Genomic DNA, 18,297 nt, shown 5'->3' on the forward strand with positions numbered 1-18,297 from the left:
AAATAGTCGCGTACCTACCATACAAATATTATTGTACATTACCTTCGCTTTGTATTATTCATATTATGTTATATACGTTTAATAAATCACGTGCCTATTATATAAAATCTGCAGCGTTGTTATATTATTATCTTAGACAATTAGATAGGGTGCGAATTCGGTAGGTTGAAAGATAAAGCATACCGAATATAAAGGACTTTTTGTCTTTAGATAACTACGGTGTACGATAAATTGTGATAATTCAGCGTTTAGAATTTTATGGCAGTTAAACACTGAGTAACACATATAACACATTAACACGCAATATACATTGAATAACTAGGGTTATCATCAATAAAACAATAATTAAGGTACTAACTAATAATTGAACACTATAAATTAAAAGTTCTGTAAATTTGATGATTTACCTGTACATTGAGTGAAAATGGATTGCAATGTTTTTACACAACTTTTCACGACATCTCATTATGCAAATTATTTTAAAAAGCACACAAACTTTTTTTTAAAAGCAATGTGTGCTTATTGTGTTTCATATACAATATCCGAGATGTACGCAACCAGTTGACAAATGGGACACTTAATGAGATGACAATTAAAGATTAACTATAACTAAATATTATTATTGTTCTGCAATGTATTGTATAAAATTAAATATAGCATAATATAATAATGTAATGTTATAATATAATATATATGTATCTATAATTTACTACAATGTTAGCTGGATGCAAATACCGAAATACATTATTGTATCAAATCATTGTAATATAAAAAAAAAATTTTCGAGTAATTAAACTTACATTAAAAATCATACACACCTAATACAATACAATATATTATAATATAAATATAAAATATAAAATAAATAAATATAAAATTTAGTTTCACCTCAACTTTGTTGAGTCATTTAAATTTGGATTGGATTCCCAAATAATTGTCAATATTGATTCAAGCACGCTTACATAAAACATTCATTTATTTGTAATACAATTTGATTCAAAATGTAGTGTGTATAAGTATTATAAGTTATATGGCAAATATGAAATATGTAGTATTTGAAAAAAAATATTTAAATAATATATATATTATTTAAATAATCATAACACATAATCCGACTTAAAACACATGATATTATGTATTACTATTGACCTGATGTGTATATGATGATATATATATATATATTAATTAATAATTAATAAACAATTATATGGTTCATATATATATATTAGTTGATATACATTATATAGTGACAGCAGAATAAATTAAAAAGCTACTATTTAATATTTATTTCTTTTGTGATACGGTGTCATGGTGAACCATTTTGAAAAAAAAATTAATTTTGTTTGCGCTTTTTAGCGTACCTAATGGACACAGTAGTTCAAAACACATAAAATAGTATGATAATAAATTAAAACTTTTAAGAAAATAATAAAAATGGTTTAAATAACTTACTAAACTTAGAAATCTAGTTTGTGATGAATTAAAATTTATTTTTCATTGTTTATTTAAATAAATAAATACCTACTTAATAACTTTAAATAATAAACCACTAACGAATATATGACGTTAATAGATATTTTTTTAAATTAATATAATATCATTTACTTGGTAGTGAAATATTAAATTTTATACTGTGATCCATTTAACGTAAGTTATTTATTATTTTTAGAAGCTATTTAACTTATTTTTTTCGAAACGGTGAAATTTAATGATAACTACAAGTGTTTAATATTATTAAAAATTAAAAACAATTTTTTCTACGATAAACATATATCAACTTGGTTTTTTATATAGCAATTCCAATATTTAATACCATAAAGTTATAAAAATATTTTTGTTTAGAACTTGGGGTTAAAATGTCCGATTACTATTTAATGATTTTTGAGATATAACTAAGTAAAACACAATTTTTTTCAGAAGATTTTTGTGTGTATATAAGCTTAAAACTTGCCCTTATTATCTCATGGTTAATCATTTAAATTGTTGAATCAGAATAATCATACCGCTATAAGCTTACTATATTACACAAAAAAGTGGTAGCGGATGAATGTGGTCCCGTCACACTAAAACATTTTACAGTGTTACCTTTTTTAGAGGTATAAGATTATTACTAATTTATTTTTAGACTCGTCTTAAAATATGACGTTTTGTGTATTCTATTACAAATTGACAATCTTTGCGATGATATTTTGTTTGAAGTAGTGATGAGTGCTAATCTTCATAATCTTCATGTTATAACATTTTGATATATCAAAAACGAAAAAAAAAAAAAAAAAAATGAAACTATTTACTCTTTTTAAAATAAAGAGTGTGTTACATTAAATGGCTCATTCTGTATAAAAATATCGTCATTTACGAGATGACTAGAGCTAGAGAATTTTGAACCACTTTTCATTGTTTTCTAAAGTCAGCTATGCTATGCCTATTTCATAACATATAATATGCGTTTTGTACAGAATGAGCCATTTAACGTAAGACACTCTTTATTTTAATAATAACCTATTTTTGAATCAGAATAAAAAGTTTTTACATTGCATTTTTTGACAATTTACATTTTTAAGATATTTAAATATATTTTAATTCAACAATTGTTTAAAATTAAAATAAGAGCTTTTTATTAGTGAATTATTTTGAATTTTTAGAGTATAAAAATAGTTATTATTAAGTGTATTTTACATTCCCGGAATCAGTAACAACATTTGTTATAAAAAAAATTAAGGAAACTTGGAAATATATTGGAAGAGCTATCTAAGTGACGGCATTTCAGCGTGAATTTATGTGGTTATGCTGTTTAAATTAAATTAGGTTTCGAAGCAATTGTCGTTGAAGCTTTCTAGGAAGGATCCCGAGAATAAAGTTTATCAAGAGGTATATGAATGAGGGGATTGCTGTGGTTTTGACGGTAGTTTCTAAATTTGAAATAAAGTGTTTTAGTTGTTCCTGGTATTAGTAATGTGATAAGTCTGACTGTATGAGATGTATGGGTAATCGATTATTAATCTTTACTTTTAAATATTTTATTTTATTTTAATTTTTAATATAACTTCACATTTGTATAATAAATACAGTATACATCCATATGAGTTTAAGTAGTAGGTTTTAAATATTAAGTATTTTAGTTTGAAGTTGAATTTAATATTTATCTGGGATAAGCTGGAGTTGATACTTGATAAAATCGATTATACATAATATTCTTTATTATATTGTATCAAAATAATATGAAAATCTAGTTTCTTATAGTCACGTAACTTAAGTTTATCCACAAAACATAAAACAATTAAACTTAAATAAAAACACATTAAATTAAATCAATATAAGTTACAGTGTTTTTAATTATATTTTGATTACGAGACATTAAAATAAAACAAATTGAATCGTGTAATTGTTGAACATAATTAACATAATTTATATTGAATTATTTACCTAAATGTATTAAAGTTGTTAAGCCCATATAAAAATAAACATCTAAACAAATAAACTTACTAAAATTTAATTGGTATTGAAATGCTTAAAGTAGAGAATTCGTAATGTCAAATTAAGAACAAAATTAATTGTTAAAAAATGTGTTATATTACTCTTTTTACTTATAATATTATTTGTATCCGAAGTAATAAAATACGTTTGATATTATTTGATTTATATGCTTCGACAATAATCCGCATAAGCCAAAGTAGGTATACAATTTTTATTGAAGTGTTTACCTTAATATCATAATATTATTAGGTTATTAACATATTATATATTTTTTTTGTTGAAATTTTGAGTGATTTATTTAGATAATTTAATGATTTCACAATGTTATTTCAATAATAATAATAATACAAAAAAAAAAAAAAAATCACAACACTATTATTAAATTTGTTTACAATATATTATTTATTTTATCCATTTTTGTAAATACGTGCAAACTGTAATATTTCACAGTAAATATTCCTAAATTTAACAAAATATGTTTTAATTATCATAATGCTATAAAATTATAATTCAAAATGTAATCAAAATATTTTGATGAGTTATTATACGTTTTAATAATATTTGTCCCAGCCACTTGAATCTACACCATTTTGATTATTATTTCCAGATTGTCTGTTTCCTTCTGAAATAAACGTGTATGGTCAATATTAGTTTTGATAATACAAAAATGAAAAAAGTGAATTATTGTATTATCGGCTATAAATTATAAATTATAATATAATCATGGAATCAGATGCCAGTGTATTAGTAAATAGTAGTTTAACTATATTGTGTAAACTAAACAAAAAAATTACATACTATTAGATATACAACAGGCATGTTGAAGATGATATTAATAAACACAACAAATTCAAAATATTAATTGATTATAAATCATAACAGTTACTACTATTATTTTACTTAAATATTTTTTTGAACTGATACCTTTATTCGATCACATGTGTTAAAAATCTAATCTCGTAAAAACATGTATAAAAGGGGATATAGTTTTAAAATTAAGTTCCAAGTGTTTATTAATGACACATTAATATATTATACTATATGGGTTTAAATTATAAACGTGGATTTAATCTAAAAAAGATGAAAAATAAAAATATAAAAATAATATGGCACGTGCAAAGGTTAACTGTATTTATAATGGTCGCATATTATAATAATTTTGTTTTGAAGGTGTATATATTATTAATGTCATATTTTAATGTAAAACATTTTTTTTTTTTTTTTTTTAATTTGACTTTATTAAAATGGTGACTGGTGAATATAAAACATAATACTTATATGCCATATAAAGACTTGCTATTTCTGAACTTAAAATTTTAATGTAATACAATATGTGAGCAGTAGGTAGTTTATATTTATCAAAAATGATTTTAAAATGAATAAATCTTTTACGTTTGAAAAACAAAATTTTATAGCAAGTACCTACTTGTATTGTGTACTAATAATGTAATATAATTCGTATTCTGATAATTTTATTGGAACCAAATTAAATCATTTTAGAATAAACGCCATGTTTAATGATTTATCTATATACTTGATCATATAAGATAATTTTATTTATTATTTTCGATATGAAGATAAATAACATAATAATTTATTGTTTATTAATTAATATTAATATTTTTACTTTTTAAAATACTAATTTTTTTTAAAAAAGTAATGTAGGCATATTAAGTTTTGGTCCTTTAAAAGATATATTTTAAATGTTTCGGCAACTGTAGATTAAGCCGAGTTTCTAAAATATTATATTAGATCGAAACTTAGATATTAGGTAGGTAGTGTATGACCATTGACCATAATAGTATGTTCTTACATTATACATTTGTTGAAACTTTTTAATTAATTTAAATTTTAGGATTAGACTCAGAATGATCACGAGACTATCAACAAATTATTTTATTAATCAAATATTTTTATTAGTTGTATTTATGATTAAAATAATAATTAATAAGCAATATTATCTACATGATTATTTACAGATGAATCTATACCGAAGGATATGTCGAATAAGCAAATTATCTACTGTTAAATGTAGGAAAAAAATGTAATTTCATACATAACATTTAGTATTTGTACTACAAGTAAACACATTTACTTTAAGTTTGAAATATTTCACTTATGCTCGCGAAACGTTCGAATGCTAAAACTAACATACTTTATACAAATGAAGACAGTCTTGACTGCATTCATGACTGCTTCCGTATATACAAATGAACGCTTTCACGAAAGAGTCCTTTTCCGAACACCTTAATTCCACACAGTTCTATTATTAAGATATTATTTACTCCACAGACAACGCCAAGTGATACACAATGAGTTTCTCAGGCGCACCATCTTTTGTACGAGGAGAGCTTATTCCACCCTCCACCCGACTATCCAGCCAGTGTCTCACAAAACCTTATGCATTCCAAAATATACGAAAACGTATTTATTACGTAACCATAACACGCGTCACCTGAAACTGACGGTGTTCCTCAACCTTGCCACGACCCTTCCGCGTTGAATTCTCAATATTTATTTTAATTATTTCAATCACATTTGAACCATACCTATGTATGCTTTTTAATTAATTATATTTTACAATATTTTATTAAAAAACTAATGTCAAAATTAAGTTAGATCTTTAATTTCAATATGTTAATACAAATACTTACAATTATTAACTAAAACTAAATAATGAAAAAAAATAAAAGGTCAACAATATTTTTTATGCTCTATAAGTATTTTCATTCGAAATTTTACATCTTATAAAACGAAATATTGTTATAGATTATAGTCGAACCAATAATCGCACACGTTTCACAGTTGCCATAATTTTAATCAAAACCGATTATCGTGCAGTCATATCCAATGATAGCTCATAATAATATCTCAATTATTTCTCTTTCTATAATATAAAATCATACTATACAATTATGTCATTTTAAATACTCTGATCTAATTTACAAGTCAAACCATAATCTTTACTCAGATTTGGAAATGAAAACTATGGAAACAATGGCCAAATCCTGTACAAACGAATTCACTTCCATCTATCAAGCCATCTAGAAAAGGTATAATCTAAATAGCCGCTTTTTATTCAAACACTACTCAAAGCCATCCTTTCCGTCAACTTACAAGAAAGTAATGCGCAAGTTTTTGTTTTTTTTTTGTTTTGTTTTTTTTTGCAATTGTCATGCTAATAAAAAAAAAAAGATAAATATACAACAAAATAAATAAAATATAAAATAAAATCTAGATTATTAAATTATATATTATAAAGTGTTACCATTTGGTGGTTGATTTTCTCTTATTTGTTGTCATATCATATAACATTAGTTATATTATGCACTTATGCATCAAAATAAATATATACATTCCTATTATTTATTACAATAAATAAATAAAATAAATAGCCTTACCTCGGTATCATTATGTACTATATTTTTTAAGTTATAATAGGTTTTTCGATGGCCTAAGAAGTTTCTTTGGGCTATTTACTCAACGGAAAGAAGGTGCACACACTCACTTTTTTTAAACATCAAGAAGTGTACGGTGGCTCCGGGAATCGTGTAATCATAACCATATCGGTCTGGTTCGTTGAAGATATTCGTCTGGTAGGCCTCGGCTCCTTGCTGCTGACCGCCGTAACCAGCCGACTGCCACCGTTGTTGTCCACCAAACGACGAAGGTCGACCAAAATCACTGCCCCCATAACCGCGCTGTTGGCCCGCATTGTCGCCAAATCCTGGCTGCTGGCGATAGTTTGTCATCCCGCCGGCCCCTGGATTAGACCACTGCATGTTTTCGCCGTTGTAAGGATACGCCAGGACGTGACCGCATACGGCAATCGTGCACAGCAACGCCAACTATAAGACATTAGATAATATTATTATTACTGAGAGATTGATAGGATGAGAAAAATATTACACTCAATGCGCTTTACATATTATAGATATAAAATAATTATGGTTACAAGACAGGTGTATTATAAGTATAATATTTTACTAATTTCGAGATGACTGTAACATAATAGTCTAACGTTTATAATAAGTGATTGCGTGATTGATTTAAAATTAACTTTTTGGATGTTTGTTAAACGTATTATACTTATTCTTGAATATTTTTACTCGGATAATTTGCACCTCACCAATAAGTGCACACATACAACTTTTTGAAAAAGTATAAGAGTAATAAATTAGTTCTAATGAATTGGTTTTTTAATCAAACTAATTGTGCAAGTAATTCGGGGTCGGGTTCATAGGAAAAACAATGATATTATTAAAAACCGATTTCTTTCTTAATATTATTATTTGAAAAAAAAAATCTATCTGCGATAACTTAATGTTAGGCGCAGAAGTATACAAGAAATAATTTCAATTTTCAACAGTAAAAATACAATGTTACCAATAAAAAAACATTTTTTTGTATCATCAATTTTTATATATTTTCGTTATTTTTATTTTCAATCGTTAAAAATAATAGATAACTTAAATGGTATAATAAGAAAGTACAATTAAAATAAATCAATATATTCTTAACGTTCTATTTTTATTTTTTACAATTGTTTTCACAATATATACTTATAAAAAGACGCAATCAATAGTGAACTAAATAAAAATAAAATGTACGATTTGGTTAAATCGTTAACCCAAAAATTTATGATTATGAAACGCGTACCTATACCACGTTTATAACAATCACCCTGTGAAATATCCTTTTTTTGATTAGAAATTTAAACTCATAATGTTAACTTGATTACCCATGTGTTTGTTTACAGTTCGTTAACGATGAAAAATATAATGCAAATATAAACTTTGTAATTTATAATAATAAAATTAATAAGCGAGTCGAAAATTTAACAAATGATAAAATCTACTATATAGAGTTTGTATACGTGCACCTATAAATTATTAAAACAAAAAAATGAAAAAACAAATGTTAAAAGTTTAAAACTTACCGAACGGTGTACAGCGGTGATCATTTTGTCTTCTTCGGTTGATGGACTGAAAAAATCGACTACTGTGTATAGCAAACGATTACGAACTTAAGACTCGTTGAAGATTATGAGCGTTTATATACACAGATAGAAGCGATAATATTTCCGAAAAACGTCGACCTTGGCCATCAACCAAGTCGTGCACGTCAAGTCGTACGTTATTGTACCTATCTCTCGTCTCCTCGTACGTCGGATGAACGGACAATAAAAAATACGTCTAATATCGTTGTCGGTATTTAATTATTATTATTATTGTTATGATTGTTATTATTAGACGCGATGTACCGCACAATTATATTTGTCAAAAACGTATACACCGCCGTCACCTTGGTCCGCCACCTTCGATATCCGTCGTCGTGACTCGTCAGACCACCGTTTGCGAATCAGGAGCCTTTTATGACGTTTTATAATAATGTGTTTACTGACATTAAACGAAAACGAAAAAAAACCCACAGCTTCTAGTTGGTTTTTACCGGGTTTAGGAACAGCGTTCTGAGATCATATTATAATAGCTGGTATAGGTATACCCTATCGAAATTAACTTATAAAACAAATAAATAATGACAAGTTACGCGTAGGGATGGCCCGGGGGCGGGTTTAGTTAAATTCAAAATCAATGATAAATCGTTGAATTCCGTAAATTACCCAGTAGAAACCTGTGCGGAGTTCGGTGCTCCCAAAATCAGTACTTAGAGATAATTTGTGGTTATTGCTCTTGAGCTCTAACTATTATTACATCAATTATTGTGCACCGCACGCTCACGTATTCCGAATTCTGAAGTATTTCATGGTTTTCTCCGAGACTGCTATAAAACTATCTAAATGTCATCGACAAAGTGCGAGCTTTTTTTGATATTTTATTAGGTGTTGTGTGTAGACTTTTCAATTATTTTCTTAACACTCGAAAATACGTTTTACGAGAAAAATTGAACCACACTGAGACTTAATCGCAATAGCCGTCTTTTATCGCAACGTTGACAATAGATCAACTGAAATCAAAATGACCATATTCTCGACGAGAACTTTCCACCAAAATCGCCCGCACAATAATACCGTGTCGTTGGCAAGTCTGCCAGCGCGGCGTCTCGTGCTTACGCCGCCAAACGTCGAACGCGCCGCAACGGCAGGCACGAGCACGTTCAGTATACCCGGAAAAGCGTGCTGTGCGGTCCCTTTCGAAAAATTACGGTGTCAATCTCGGTCGGACCGTTTTTCGAGACACGGTATATTATTTATGTTTTCGTACTATTTCACATCCGATGAAATTTGTTCGTAAATGATTTTAGGATTTTTATGTCATCAAAATTGTTTCTATAATAAAAGTATATTATTTAAAAAAAAAAACACATATTTTGTAAGTATATATAAATACGAATTTATGTTCTGTTTTTCCCCTCTTCAAACGGTGTGTAAGTTATTCGGTTATTTTTCGCGTGTCTGCTATATAGATATATGTATATATGCGTAGATGCGTAGATATATATATCTAATGTTATTATCATAACAGATCTGTTAAGCTAATAAAATCGAAACTATTTTTAAGTTGTATGTTTTTGTTCTTAATTTTTCAAATTCCGAAACAAAGTCGTAACCCTAATGATGAATAAAAATTAACTACCAAGTTATATTTCATCGCTATAATATTATTATCTTTATTCAACTATTAAATTTCTTATTAGAAAATGAACAAATAACAATAATTAGTCTTGGACACTTCCCAGTGCATAAAAGTCAACATTTTATCATAATCGTTTATTCATTATATTCTTTTAAATAGCTCGTAAAAATGTAATTTAGTTTAACATAGTAAAAAGTACTTTCACTTTATTTGATATTATTTTATAATGATCTGTTTTTAATATAAACAAAAGAAAAGGAAATAAAATATGCTCAAGACTATTGACTTATTATTAATTTGATAGATTTGAAAGATGAACATTTAAATAATATGATGTTATTTATTCACTTAATTCTATTTTTAAGTACGTGAATGTCATTAATGTTAAACAAAATATTAAATTAAATTTATATTATTAATAATACAAATATTAGGTATTTAACTAATAGCACCTTCACATTTGATAAAAAAAAAAAAAAAGCTATTAGTAGATATAATTAATAATGTATAGGTAAATACATTACTTAAAAATGTACCTATATAATATGAACATATTAGAGTTATTATTCTAAATAATATTATAAATTTTAAATAATTTTATTATTTCATTTGTAGCAATGTGTTTTTTAACCAAAATTTAGACTTTGGAGATAATTCTATCAACTTAAATGTTTGATGATTTTTGGAATCATTATTCTTTGTGAAATATTTTTAAATTATACAATTCAAAACTTACAACCTACAATTTATATACTTAATTTTCAAATAGTATATATTTACGTAGTTAGGATAAACAAGGTTTGTATTATGTCATATGCCATAATTATTCTTAATTCATAAACATAACATTATACATCATAACATGAAGGTATACACTATTTATTTTTATTTTTTATTTAAAAATAAATAATCAAAATCTATACTATATAATAATACTATAAGCAATTTAAAAGATATTATTAGGTATCACGAATTGAAAAGTGCTCAAAAGTGTTATCAGAAAAATTAAATATACTTACGATTTAAGTATAAATATTACAAAAAAGTGCAAGTATCTATAAAATATCTATAAGCCTCCTAATACTTTTAAATATCCAAATTTCTCGCTTTTACTGATTGTATTTAATAAATACTCAATGACATTATACAATATAATTCGGTTTAATACCAAATTATTATTGTAGTTCTACGGCTTTTACAAATGACGCATGTCGTATCTTAGAACAAAAATACTAACTATAGAGAAAGTTTAAAAACATAAAAAATCATTATTTTTTTTTTCTGTATTTATTATTAAACTATCAATGTCAATGTTTTTAATTATAAACAAAAAATAAAAATCATATGAAATAAGTAATAATACAGTATTATTAAAACAAAGAATAAACTATTTTATAAGTGCATGCTCATTAAAGGTAGATATCATGAGTTGTATGACATTTTTCATTCGATGTTTACATCGATTTGTATTGTTTGTACTATTTTTTTAAAGAGTCACGACTTACTTACCCTTGCCCACCTGTCAGAAAAAGTTAGGATACCTTTTGTAGAATATCATTTTCGGTTTCTTATATTATTTCCAAATTTAAAAAAATTGTGAATGAAAATTTGAATGTCAGTTCTTTTATAGCTAGATGAAAAAAATCACCATTTCCATTATACTTATACACACCACAACAAGACGAAGTTTTATTGTGGTAAGATTTCAAAATAAATTTTGTGAAACTATATAAAATTAAATGTTTTTCAATTTTGACTATATAATATTATGTTGATCACAATATATTATTTATCACACGACATGCTAGTATAATACACAATTTTATTCGAACACTGTACCTTATAACAATTTGTTAAGTATATTTTTAATATAATTTGACATGGCCTCATACATATTAAATCTATAAAATATATATTATTAGATATCAAATAATATTTAAATATCAAAGAACTTTATTACATTTTTAATATACCTATGTGGCTATGTACCAAGACTTTTTTTTTATATTATACACACTTTATCGGTATACACTATATATAATAATACAACGTGTCTGTGTTTTGCTACATATATTTTTACTCAACAGTACAAAGTATCTCTATTTTAAATTTTAGAAACTGTACAAAGTGACCGTTTATCATTGGTATTTGACGAAAACAGGAATATAATTATCTCAAATTAATTTACTCATGATACTTGTTTGAGAATATTAGTAATATTATTGTTTTAGTTTTAACTCTGCATAAAATGTATTAAACATGATACAAACAATATTTATGTAAATATTTCTTATTCGTTTTTAGAAAAAATATTAAAATACTTTTTTACTTAAATTAGTTAAACTTGTAAATCATAATTCATTTAACATCTCTATACGTATATGTATATATATATAATTTATTATACTCGTAAATCAAAAATACAAATTAATTTTCGTAGTTTATTAATGTTTATTTACAATTTTTACAATATATATATTTTTTTTTAATTATAACTATTTATATAATAGTAAAATATCTTAGTGGTTTTTGATTCAGTACCACGGTACCATCCAAAGAGCTAGTGTAGTCTAGTTTCCTCCTTTGTATATTTATGATATTAAGTCATAATATTATAAGTTTGATAGTTAGGGTTACTTCACGGGTTTAAAATATTGATTATCATACAAATTAACGAAAAACACAAATTGTATCTTATCTAATTTTCTGACTACGACACACAAAATGCGGGTTTGAATATTTAAAAGTTTTCAAATATTATTACGTTAAAACAATGTTGAAAATAATGAAAATAAATATAACAATTTTACTAATAAATATGATAATATTTCAATTTTCTTGATACAGATGTGTCCACGGAGTCCTAGACTCTGCGGAGCACAGTTTTCGAATTTCTACGTTGTATACAACTGTGTGTTATTTTAATGTGTCTGATCTTTTATTCTATTTGTTATTGTTTGTTTTTTCAATTTGAAATTTCGCAATTCATGTATTGTGTTTTTGATTTCTCTTACCCATTTTAGATTATTTATTTATTTATTTTTTTTTTGACTGCGCGTTCGCCATATCTAAGTTAAACGCATATTATAAAATATACTTATGTTAAAGTGTTATATAAAATAAAATAATTTTCATAAAATGTGGCATGAAATAATTATGTAGATTGTAGAAATATAAAAGAATTCAAATATTCAAATATCTTAGATTAACATTGAATAATCTTCAAATTGTTTATTTTAATAATTTAGTATGTTTTTATTATAAAATAAGAATTAAATTATACCTAATAAACTTTTTTTTATTATTAATTTATAGTTTATATGCCACTGATTATAATTTTAGAATTGAGTACACATAATAAGAAGAATGGTAATCTTTATTTTAGTACCCTAGATAGACAACATTTTTAGATACATATAAATAACATTTAATTTATGTATACGGATAATACCTATTTATCCCTGATAAAATACTTTTTATTTCTATAATAAAATTTAATACTTAATGTAAAATATTATCTATAAGTAAACAATGGTATTTGAATATTAATTTCAAAAAAAAAAAAATAACATATTTTTTATAACTGTAAATTAGATTATTAGACATAGATATAGTTTTTTAATCGTGATAATGGAGAGCTACAAAACGTTTATGAAAAAAACTTTGCAGATCACTAAATAACAATAATAATAATAATAATACATTTGTCTTAGACAATATTATAACATATTTTATCATTATCTGTCAATAGGTTAGATATGATACGGTCGTCGAACGTCTAATATATTTATTACCAGTCTGCTGTCGCCACCGTCGTCGTCGCAGTGTCGAGTGTTTTGAAGATTACTACGGTTGTGCCGTGTGTGTACATATATTATAATTTATGTGCGAATAATAATAATATATCTAATCGATACTGTAACCGATCGTCCTTTTAACAGCGTATACTTGCTATTTATTCGTTCTCTGACAACTTAACGTCCGTTATTCGCGAACGCGTCAAATCACAAATAAATTGTTTAAAAAACAAAAAATTTGTGAGGTTCCTTCCGGTCGTTGTCAACGGAGAGTTTTGATCTACTTCCACCGCCGTACTCGCATTTCCACGGAAAGCAGTCGAGTCCGCGGGGCGCCATGACAGGACGGCAACGTCGCAAAGCCCGCAACCAATAGCGGGCACCAGAACTGTTGACATTTCGATGTTGCCACATTTCAACCGAAGCCGCCGTCGCCAAGTGCAATGGCCGCCGCAGAAATCGCAACCAAGATCGCGGTAAATTTCACAGAAAATTTCACGGCCAATATCACAGCAAATGTCACTTCAAATGTCACAGTCAACGACACGTTACTACACGACCAAACGACCTCCGATCTTTACAAGGTGCCGGCCCTATTGGTCGTCGTCCTATCCGTGCTTTACGGTTCGATATCAGTGATAGCTGTGGCCGGAAACGGATTGGTCATATGGGCCATCGTCACCAGCAAGCGGATGCGGTCGGTCACCAATCACTACTTGGCAAACTTGGCGTTCGCTGACATACTCATTGCACTCTTCGCCATACCATTCGAGGTAAGTCCTCTATAAACACTATAATGGTATCTATAAGACGACTACCTATATCTAATCCCCGTACATTAATATGTTTGTTTGTTGGCACACCTTGTATGAATAATAATCGGTTCAGACACTTTACAACTATTATTTAACTTCAAACAACCGTACAAGTCGAAAATGTATTTAAGCAGTTCAATCTGTGTGCGTATATTATCACGAAATCGTTAAATTTATATCATGATTATTATTCAGAAAACAATGTTTATTAAATATTCCATCTACTTAATTTGTTAATACAGACAAGCCATTAGTCAATAGCAATCCAAATCAAACATTAAATAAAAAAATACTTTAAAGATACTCTTAAAATTCATAACTGTGCAATAATATTGGATTTAATTCAAAATTAATTTAAATTAAATGTATTCACAACGACTTATAATGTGTTTTCAAAGTTATTGGTTTGTATTGTATTATGTTTAATCCCAAAGAAGGTCATTTCCATTATTTTATAAATTTATCAAATATACTGCAAACGATTATCAGTTCTGAAAGTTGTTGTGTAAGAAGCATACACGATACACCCACTTCAACGATAACATAACTTTTATATGTAGATGCAAATTAACTACAAAATATGTAATAAACTTGAATTTTTATAATTGAAGGATGAATTTAATTTTAATTTTAAGAAGTTTCATTAGAAAATAATATAATATGGCATAGAATTATAAAATCTCACGTTTTTGTAATCTCATTGATCTTTTTAATATCTTATTATAAAGTGGGTAGGTACCTATGTAAGTATGTGATTTAAAATTTGTTTTAATCGTATTTTTAAAATTACTATTATATTTATTTGATAATTTACTTAATAAATATCAAACCATATTTTTTATTTCTTTTTCTTAATTTTTATTATTTCCTACACATTTTATTATACTTGCACATAGTTAATGTTAAACTAATACTTTCATGTTATAACCTAGTATTAATATTTTTATAAAAAAAAGTATTATTATTATGAATACATAGTTAATAAAAAAAAATTGTGTATAATATTATGAAACATAATATAATCATGAAATCTAACATCTTCATTATTTTTACTTTTCTTAACTAAACTCAAAATTTATTTACACATTTGTATAACAAAATTATGCTGTTTCTTTATGAAGCACAAAAATTGGAAATATATCTTGTATAAGAAGAATTGTAATTCTTTTAAATATAGATAAAATAAGTAGGTATTACCAAAATTAGATAAATAAATTCATTCCAATAATGATAATAATAATAATAATAAATAAAAAAATGTAATTTTATTCATATAATACTTTCAAATAAAAATGTTGAATGTAATTTAAGCTGTATTAAAATAATATGCTTAACTGTGGCTTTATAAATTAATAATTCAAAATATTTTATAATACCTATTTGCATCATAAAAACAGTTTTTGTCATGCCTTTTAACGTTTTTTTTTATTTATAATAACTTAAAGGAATCGACAAATTTAATAGTCGTTTATATTCGTACAACATACAAAGTACTACAACGTATTCGATAGCATGAGATATTATTGTAATATGGTAAAAATAGACTTGCTTAGTAAAACGCATAAAAATTCAATATAGATAGTGTAATAATAACTTTTAATTTTAATTTTAATAAAATTAACAATATTAAAATTAACTAGTTTAGATTACTACAATAATAAAATTTCATTACAATATTTAACTTTCGTAATTTTGGATTTTAATCGTTTCCATTAAAACAAAAAAGAAGAGAAGAAATTCATAAGAACAGGGCTAATATCTAAAAGGAAAGCAATTATAAATTTTTTTTTTTAAATTTATAAGAAAAAATTAATTTACCAAGAAAATATCACCAATGTTCCTTTAAAAATCGACAATAATTAAAAAATTACCAATATAGCTAAGGTAATTCATTAATTTTATTACCTGTTTTACTTTTTTTGTAAGTATTAGGTAGGCGCTATAATTAAAAGAAAAATATTGGTACATTGCAGAGCTCTTCTAACTCGCTTAAGTTTATATTTATTATAAACCACTAGGCTCGAATGTTAGGTATATATATCATAAAAACAAAAGCTGAACTTTGTATTCATACGTTTGGTGGTATTGATAGTATGACAATAAAGGTTTTGGGTTTTTTGACCCATATGTTATTATTTTGACAAAAATTGATCGTTTAATTTATTTCATGGAGTTTGAAAAAGTAAAATTCATCATTTTGCATTTTTTATTATAAGCAATATTTTTCAGAATAAATTTGCTCAATGATAGATTCTATGCAAAGTTTCAAATTTCATGTTATAGTTTTAACCATCGTAGTTTTATCTGTAAATTCATCAAATTTAAAACGAAACAAAATAATTCTATTTTCCCAAAGCTACTAACTTTTAATGTTAGAAGTCGAGCATTTATTATTATTATTTTTTTTTTTGATCAAATGCAAAATATTTGCGTAAACGAGGATCATTTTTTTAAATTTTAGTCGTAAAGGTTAACCTCAAAAATTTTAATTATTTTGACTTTAATACATTAATATCATTAATATATATATATATAAAAATGTAAGATTACCGTATAATCTAGTCGAAACAAACTTGATATTAAAACGGAAATCCGTGTTGTACGAACTTTTTGCAGGAAACACCGTATATTATGAAGATTACAATAAACTATATTTTTCCCATAGAATTTAAATTAGATTTAAGAAAAAAATACCAAGGATTAAGGAGTAAAAATCGTCTTAAGATATTAAATTTAGACTATGTTTATATTCAGTCATGGCTTCGGATATATCAGCTATATAATTATAACAAACTTATAATATTATTACAGTTGAAATAATATTTTGTAGTGTATTGAACAAGACTTACACAATTTTATGCTATAATTTTAATTAATGAATGTTGATTATCATATTAGTATTATTATTCTCATAATATGATGGTACTCGGTATATTAATGATTATTATGTGTATTGATGATAATTGTCTGTTGCCAATGCAAATATAATATGTATTATTTATATGATAAATTTGCTTAAGTTTCTCTAAAATAATTAATACATGTTAAAAAAATATTGTGAAATATTAAATTATTTCATTGATATCTTATTTAAAATCAAATTAAAATTTTTATAAATTATTAATACGATATTAATAAATTGTGAAAAAAATATATTATGATATAAGCTACAGTACGGCCGATTTATAAAAATACTACAGTTATACAATCCAGATTTATTTGATATTGAAACTTTTGTTTTTTTAAATATTATTTTTAATTTAATATATTTATTTGTTTACAACATTTTCAAACAGCAAAAAATAAATCAAATATTTAATCTTTTAAGATATGACGAACCATCTCGTACAAAAAAAATATAAAATATTGCTCTTAACTAGTATCTTATATTTTACAACCTCACATACATTTGAGTTTATTTTTGCTTAAAAAAAGTAGCTATTTTATATGTATTTGTATTACCTATTTAAAATGCAAAATAACACGTATTTACTAAAATGGAAAGGACTTTACGTTTAACTGATTAACTATAGTATATTCAATAGTAAAGCAATAATTTTTTTTGAACACAATAAGTTATAGTATTATGTTTTAGTTCTTATTAAATTATTTAAA

At 25.5% G+C, this 18,297-nt stretch overlaps 2 protein-coding genes across 4 annotated transcripts in view; one reads left to right on the forward strand and one right to left on the reverse strand.

Moving 5' to 3' along the window:
- Positions 1 to 3,547: 3,547 nt before the first annotated feature.
- On the reverse strand, positions 3,548 to 8,551 carry LOC114130525 (uncharacterized). Of its 2 annotated transcripts, none has more exons than XM_050197420.1 (3): positions 8,414 to 8,551; positions 6,983 to 7,322; positions 3,548 to 4,093 (listed from the first exon to the last, which is right to left on the reverse strand). In XM_050197420.1, the coding sequence occupies exons 1-3, from the start codon at positions 8,435 to 8,437 to the stop codon at positions 4,026 to 4,028; spliced, it is 432 nt and encodes a 143-aa protein (XP_050053377.1). In that variant the 5' UTR covers positions 8,438 to 8,551; the 3' UTR covers positions 3,548 to 4,025. The 2 variants fall into 2 exon arrangements, with proteins under 2 accessions (XP_050053377.1, XP_050053376.1); XM_050197419.1 differs by having other exon boundaries at positions 3,548 to 4,096.
- A 1,048-nt stretch (positions 8,552 to 9,599) lies between these two features.
- The window catches only part of LOC114132034 (tachykinin-like peptides receptor 99D), a 46,989-nt gene continuing 38,291 nt past the window's right edge, over positions 9,600 to 18,297 (forward strand). The window contains exons 1-2 of one of the 2 annotated variants that reach the window (XM_050197415.1): positions 9,600 to 9,806; positions 13,822 to 14,640. In XM_050197415.1, coding sequence (XP_050053372.1) covers positions 14,311 to 14,640 — 330 coding nt within the window. In that variant the 5' untranslated portion in view covers positions 9,600 to 9,806; positions 13,822 to 14,310. The remainder of the gene's footprint in view (positions 9,807 to 13,821; positions 14,641 to 18,297) is intronic. The other variant, XM_050197416.1, reaches the window with a different exon arrangement.

Source organism: Aphis gossypii, chromosome 1 (genome assembly GCF_020184175.1).
Source record: "Aphis gossypii isolate Hap1 chromosome 1, ASM2018417v2, whole genome shotgun sequence".
Classification (NCBI taxonomy): Eukaryota; Metazoa; Arthropoda; class Insecta; order Hemiptera; family Aphididae; genus Aphis; species Aphis gossypii.

What these genes read in the sequence shown, in the direction of transcription:
- LOC114130525 (XM_050197419.1), bottom strand. Translation starts at nt 8,437, where the DNA reads ATGATCACCGCTGTACACCGTTCG. An exon ending in TCACCGCTGTACACCGTTCG is followed by an intron (nt 7,323 to 8,413) that starts GTAAGTTTTAAA and finishes AATGTCTTATAG; the next exon opens with TTGGCGTTGCTGTGCACGAT. An exon ending in CTTCTTGATGTTTAAAAAAA is followed by an intron (nt 4,097 to 6,982) that starts GTGAGTGTGTGC and finishes CGTTTATTTCAG; the next exon opens with AAGGAAACAGACAATCTGGA.